Source organism: Pteropus vampyrus, unplaced genomic scaffold, assembly GCF_000151845.1.
Source record: "Pteropus vampyrus isolate Shadow unplaced genomic scaffold, Pvam_2.0 Scaffold323, whole genome shotgun sequence".
NCBI classification, from domain to species: Eukaryota; Metazoa; Chordata; class Mammalia; order Chiroptera; family Pteropodidae; genus Pteropus; species Pteropus vampyrus.
In genome coordinates this window covers 518,596-524,716 of record NW_011889104.1, presented here as the reverse complement: position 1 = coordinate 524,716, position 6,121 = coordinate 518,596, and the positions used below count along the sequence as shown (strand labels likewise).

Below are 6,121 nucleotides of genomic sequence, written 5' to 3'. Positions count from 1 at the left end.
AGGTGTTCAGGAAAAATGAAATTGACAGGAAAGCAAATGGAACTGAGATCGAGCGAGTAGCTATTCTGCGACGAGGTTGGTAGTGCTAAATGCTTTATCATCATCACGAGTATCATGTAACAAATATATCATTATATATTATTTAATTTAATCCTCACAAAATCCTAAGAGAGCGCTAATATCCCCTTTCTACAGTGGAAGGCCTGGCGAAGTTGAATGGCCTACCCTTGTTCTCTCACCGTAACCATTTTAGGTGGCTTTAGGGAGGCAGTAAACCTGAACCAACCCCGGAAGCTTGAAAGAGACCTCATTCAGGTCCAGTAAACAGCAAATGTGGCAACTGGGTAACTGGCATGAAGAGTGTCATGTGATGACAAGACACATTTCCTGGGCCCGAGTGGACATGCAGCTCATGCTGAGTGGGGGGCGAGGACCTAGTGATGGACACCCCACCGATCAAGTGCCATGTAGGGAGTAAGTTTGAGTTGACGATTTTCCTTTACCCGTAGAGGCAAGTGGAAGAGTTTCCAGGCTTCAGGGCAGAAGAGTGGGCAGATCGGATCAGTAGAGGAGGAAGGAAACCTGGCGCGTCAGAGGAAAGCAGTGGAGGGGTCTCTAAAAACTAGAGGGGAGAACCAGACGCCTTTCCAGGGCTGATAAAGACACACGGCAAGGGCAAGTCAGCCTTCCTCTCCATGACAAATTTTAACCATATGCCCGAGGGACATAGGCTGGCACTACTTTCATTTAACATGTTCAACAGCCATCTGGAGAAGGTGGCACTTGTGCATATAGTCGTCACGAAAGGCTTCAGACATATAAAAGGGCCCAGTCATCAAACGAGAAAGTTCTCTGTACTGACTCCCAGGTGTCATTTTCAGGCTGCCATCATGTCATGAGTGACATCCACCAACTCAGCTGATGAGGGCACACGTGTGGATGTAGCGAATGCCTCCTTCACAGCTGTTTTACATGAGAAATGCCTCTGCATCATATAATCAGAGAAAATCCAGCTGGACAGAAGTAGCAAGTCACACATTCACATACACATGCTTGGTCCCACATTCTGTCATGCTCAGCCCCCAATTTTCTGTGTAAATGGACAGGCTCATATTGGAACTTACTGGCTATGAATTCCTGAAAAACTTTTAGGGGCTTGATGATGGCATTTTGGGCAAAACGAAGTATGGTGACAAAGACATGCCAGTCTATTCCATCACACACATCTGACTGGCAGGGCCTGACCAGCCCCATACACCTTTTCCTACTAATGAACAGTGCAAGAAACCTACACATTTACAAGACTTGACCGTTGGTTGCAAATATTTTCTGCCATCTTTCCCACCCTTGACACTTTGTTTTTGTGGGAGGTTAAAGCCCCTCACAGAGACGCGGACGGCCTAGAGGATGGTTGGAAGGCAAGTCCTGGTGATTTGCTTTGATTGCATTAGGGAAGTGTGCGTGTGTGTGTGTGTGTGTCTGCGCGCGCACGTGCGCACGTGCGCATGCGTGCACAGGGGAGGTGGGGTGGAGGGGCAGGGTGGCCTGCAGAGGGACTTCTAGCCCTCACTGCAATTCTCCCCCGGGTACTACACCAACTGGGCACCTGTTTAGCTTTATGAACTACTCTTTCAGGACTGAAATTCTCTCTTACAGTGAAGCCTGTCAGTCAGCAACACTTCACTGTCAACTGCTTTAGCTGTGCCATGATAGAATTGTCCTCAGGCAATTAAGAAGCAGACGTGCCTCTGACGATGGCCCCACTGAATGCCAACTTGGATTTGTTTAAGGACAGTGTCTGTTTCAGTTACCGACCACGGTGTACATATGGCCCTAAAACTTACTGACGTAAAGTAACGGTTGTCTATCTCCTGCCACTCTATGGTTGGGCACCTGGGCAGTCCTTCAGCTGGTCTTAGGTCAGGTCACTCCTGTTGTCACTGTACAAAAGTCTGCTGCCCGATGGCACACGTGCACAACACCATAGGCTTTTGAGAGCGGAAAGGAGCTTTGTGATAATGAAGCATTTAGCACGACCAGCCTTGTCACAGAGTAGACACTAGCTTGATCTTAATTCCATTTGCTTTTCTATCACTTGCATTTTTCCTGAACGCCTCGTTCTTGTCCATGTATCTACATGTGACTATTTTATATTTATGTAACTCCAGGATTCAAGGTGGGGCTTTAAGGGGTTCACAAGTGTCACTTGTAAGCGGTGTGTCCACAGTTAGAACTCTGGTTCTGGGTCTCATTAGAAACAGGATAGGACCAGGTTCTGTGGTTACATAGTGGCCGTGGCCATGCGAGTTTAGTAGAACTAGGTGTCCTGGGTGATGACCGCACTTACACGTCCAGCTGTGGCCCGACTGTGGGCCGAAGCCCTGCGTCCTCCTCCACTTGGCCTTTCTCCTTCCTGCGGGCTGAACCGGCTTCCACCCAGTTGGTGCTCTCGGGGCCCTAGCAGAGCAAGGTGGCTGCTGTGAGGAACTCACGCAGTGTCACTTCCTCCACATTCTATTGGTTGAGGCAAGTCCCGGCAGCTGGGTGCAAGGATGATCCCAGTGCCTGGGCAAGACGGGGGCTGACTGGGGATGTTTCGCGTTGGGGTAAGGGACCTAGAAAGAGGCAGGGAAACCTGCATGCAGAGTTCCAGGTATAGTGGGGATGTTGCTGCAAGAGCATCTGTTGCATAGTGAACACAGGCCAGCAGGCACTGTGGAAACACAGGGTTTGCCTAGAGGCTGCAAAGCTCTGTCATCGCCATCCTGGGCCACCCCACTCTCCCAACCAGAACGAGGAAAATGCAGGGGGAGTCAGACAGAGGAGGGGAGGAAACAACCCGCTGCAACTCGGCGGGGTGGGAAGCCGAACTGATGTGATAAATCTCCCCTGAAAATCCACAAATTAACACATCCACAGTGTGTCCCGTGCACTTTGCGTGCTTCTGCTTTCTCTATGGTAGATATTCTCAAATTCCGCTCAGTGGAAACTTCCGGTGGCTCCTAGGTTCTTATTATTATAGAGCAGGACTGTCCCTGCTTTGGCTCTGTCCTTTTTAAAATTTTCAGCAAGAATTTATAATTTGTTCGTATTCTTTTATTTTGAAGGGTGCCTCTTTGTTATTTTCTCGAAAGTTGAATAATTTTCTCTGTAAGGAGATGGTGGGTCACATACAGGCAGGACAGGGGGCCCTACAATATATACTGTGTTTATGCTTATCATATAGAAGGCATGTTTGGTAAGAAAATAAGTTTTTATAGTACTTTGCTTAGTCCCTAAGGACTCCCTAGTAATAGAAAACGCTGTAACTGCATCATCATCCATGCTACATTAGCTAGCCGAGTTCATTTTGTATTGACATCATGTTATGAAAACTCTCACAGTGCACGTCGGAGCTCCCGGTGCTCAGCCCGGTCTCAAAGGCAGTGGAGGCCCCAGTGCACGCATTGTGAGAGGGCAACCATTATCAACACCCTCACAGGCAGAGGTGGGAGAATACTTGGGATCAGAGTGAGCCGTTCCTTCCATCTAGACCCTAATCGTTTTGGGGTTCCTGTTGCAGCCTGTGACAGGTGGAGAAAGTGAAAGGAGGGGTACTTTAGCTAGCCCCCAAATTTAGGCTTAGACGGACCCTTAGTGGTCCACATCTGGCATTCCCATCAGTGACCATTCCTCATCAGAGTGCCAGGGCTGGGTCCCACCCCGAATGTGTACAAGCAAGGGTACCCTCTTCTGTACCAGCTGCTTGACTCCTTCTTTCTAAGTCTATTTTATTTTTAATTTTAAAATTGTAAAAATATTGAATAAAACCCACCTGCTGTCATTTCTTCTTCTGGCTCCTTATTCTGTGTTTGGCAGAACCACGATTCCTTCCACATGACAATCAAAAGATGGAATTTCCCCTGTGTGGAACATATGACAAAAATCGATGCGTTTCCCAATCCAGATCCAAAGGATAAATGATCTTGAGTAAGAATGTTACAGTATATGGACGGCTCAGGGACTTGTTCTCCACCTCCTGGTTTTGAACTTTGTGGTTAAAGACTTTGAGAGTTGACAGATTAGTCAGGGATTTGTCAAGAGTATTAATTACAAACTTTGAAATCTTGGTCGGTGAAAGTTCATCATGGTGCATCTTGCAAATATGATCAAAGTCTTTTCAGTACTGATTTGATGCTGCTTAACCACAGTGTGTAAAGAATGAAGGTTTTCATTAGAAATTACTGATGCAACAGAGCACATTTTAAAGGAGGAGGCATTGTTGGACTGTTAAGACGCTGCTTTTAGCCCACACTGCCCCCACCCACGTCTTGGAGGCCTCCCACTGCCTCTGAGCTATTGACAGCACTGGTCTGGCCCAGCAGTGACCACCCCCATGAGGGTAAAGGTAGGGCTGGTTGTGTATTTGAAAATCATAAACACAAATTATGGGAGCCTGGATTAACTGTAACTTCATGAGCAAAAGAAATGTATGGCCGAAAAGTTGAAAAATGGAGGCGTATAGTGTGTATCTGCTGACTGGAAAGGATGGTAGTCCCTCTGCCCAGTCCCCGTTGAGTTTTGGAAAAGCAATCTGTTATTCTTGGTAGCTTTTTCTCTTCTGGGATTAAAAAAAAAAATGCACTGGCACCTAAACCACAGAAAATGAGATAAGAGGCCCAGGGCAGCCTCTCCAAAGTCTCTGTCCTGCACCCTTCTCTCTCTCCTGTCTTTCCCTTATCCTGCCTTCCAGTGGTTGTCACACTACACTGGAGTGTTGGGGTTCCTTTGTCAACTGCAGGTAACTTCTAGAAGGTGCACAAAAGTGCCAATGCGAGTTCCTGCGCAGTCCCACCACTGGGCAGTGTTTCAGGAACCGTGACCCACTGCCAGCCAGGCGTTGCGGGTGCGGAGGAGGCAGTGTAGGGGAGAACCCGGCAGGTCTCTGTTCACCTGCTCAGACGCTCTGCCTGTTCACTTGCCTGTGTGCGCCAGAGGGTGGCACTCCAGGCACTCGGAGGGGACAGGAGGGACGGAGGGGACTGCAGGAGGGGAGATCGACAGCTCTCAGGCTCGAGACTGGAGCTCCCAGCCGGTTTGGAGCCTACCCGCACCCTTTAAGGAACACATGGGCTCGTGCCGGACTAGGCGTCACAGATCGAGGAGTCTCGGATGGAGAAGGCTCGCAAGGGTATTCTTGACCCACAACCCCTGCCTCCTGGTCCCGGGATTCTCGCCGCCTGGTGAGCGAGTGCTTGGGGGCTGGCATCCAGCCGTCGTGAGCGGTACAGCACCTGACCTGTCCTTTTGTGTCGTGTTTTGCAGTTGCTGGATTTGTGTGACTCAGTGAAGGACGATGCCCTGAGGGTGATCTCCGCTTTTAACATTCCGCACGCCTTCCTGCATGCGCCGATTGCTGGGATAGCCAACCCGCGGGCCACCTGGGCTTTCTATCCCGCACCGCTGCGGCCCAAGCCGGCGGCCAAGTTATAGCGGACGTGGTGGCGAGGTGGTGGCCCGCTCGCAGCTGCCACCATGTCACTTCTCTGACTCCCGGAGCGGGGGCGGAGGCCCAGCTGGCGCTTGGAGCTGCGGATCAAGGGTCCCGCCGAGGCTGGCGAGGCGCGCGCCAAGCTGTCTCGAACCGAGTGCGTGTGGCGTTGCGCCCTCGCCCTGTAACCCGCTCGCCTGCGCCAACTCTCCGGCTTCGGCGGGACCCCCTTCACAGAGGGGCTCCCTGCGAGCGCGCCCCACGGCCCCGTGCCACCCAAAGTCTCCGGCTGGCAGCGATGACTCAGATTCCCAGTGATTGAAAAACCGTGGCGCCGGGTGAAAAAAAAAAAAATCAAAGCACAGAAATCAACCGCCCGCGGGCAGAAGTTCAGCCCCGCGAGCGACGCGGTTCCAGTGAGTCACAGCCTCCCGGCGCCGCGAGTAAGCGCTTGGCCGGACTGAGCCTGCATCGGGAGTGGCTGGAGCAGGCTCGGGAAGACATCGCGCGGGAAACGTTTGCAACACCGAGCGCGATGTACTCCGTTCCCTCGCAGAGCGTGGACACCGGGGTTAATAAAGAAACTAGGCAACGCGAAGGCGCTCTCGCGGCTTGCCGAGGGCGGGGAGGCGGGCCGGGGAAGACGCTGCA

The 6,121-nt window shown here is 51.1% G+C and overlaps 1 protein-coding gene across 1 annotated transcript in view; it reads left to right on the top strand.

Annotated features, from left to right (window-relative positions):
• Positions 1 to 6,121, top strand: part of ACOXL (acyl-CoA oxidase like) — a 212,965-nt gene extending 206,844 nt beyond the window's left edge. Inside the window, exon 18 of the mRNA XM_011377879.2 lies at positions 5,305 to 6,121. Coding sequence (XP_011376181.1) covers positions 5,305 to 5,472 — 168 coding nt within the window. The 3' untranslated portion in view covers positions 5,473 to 6,121. The remainder of the gene's footprint in view (positions 1 to 5,304) is intronic.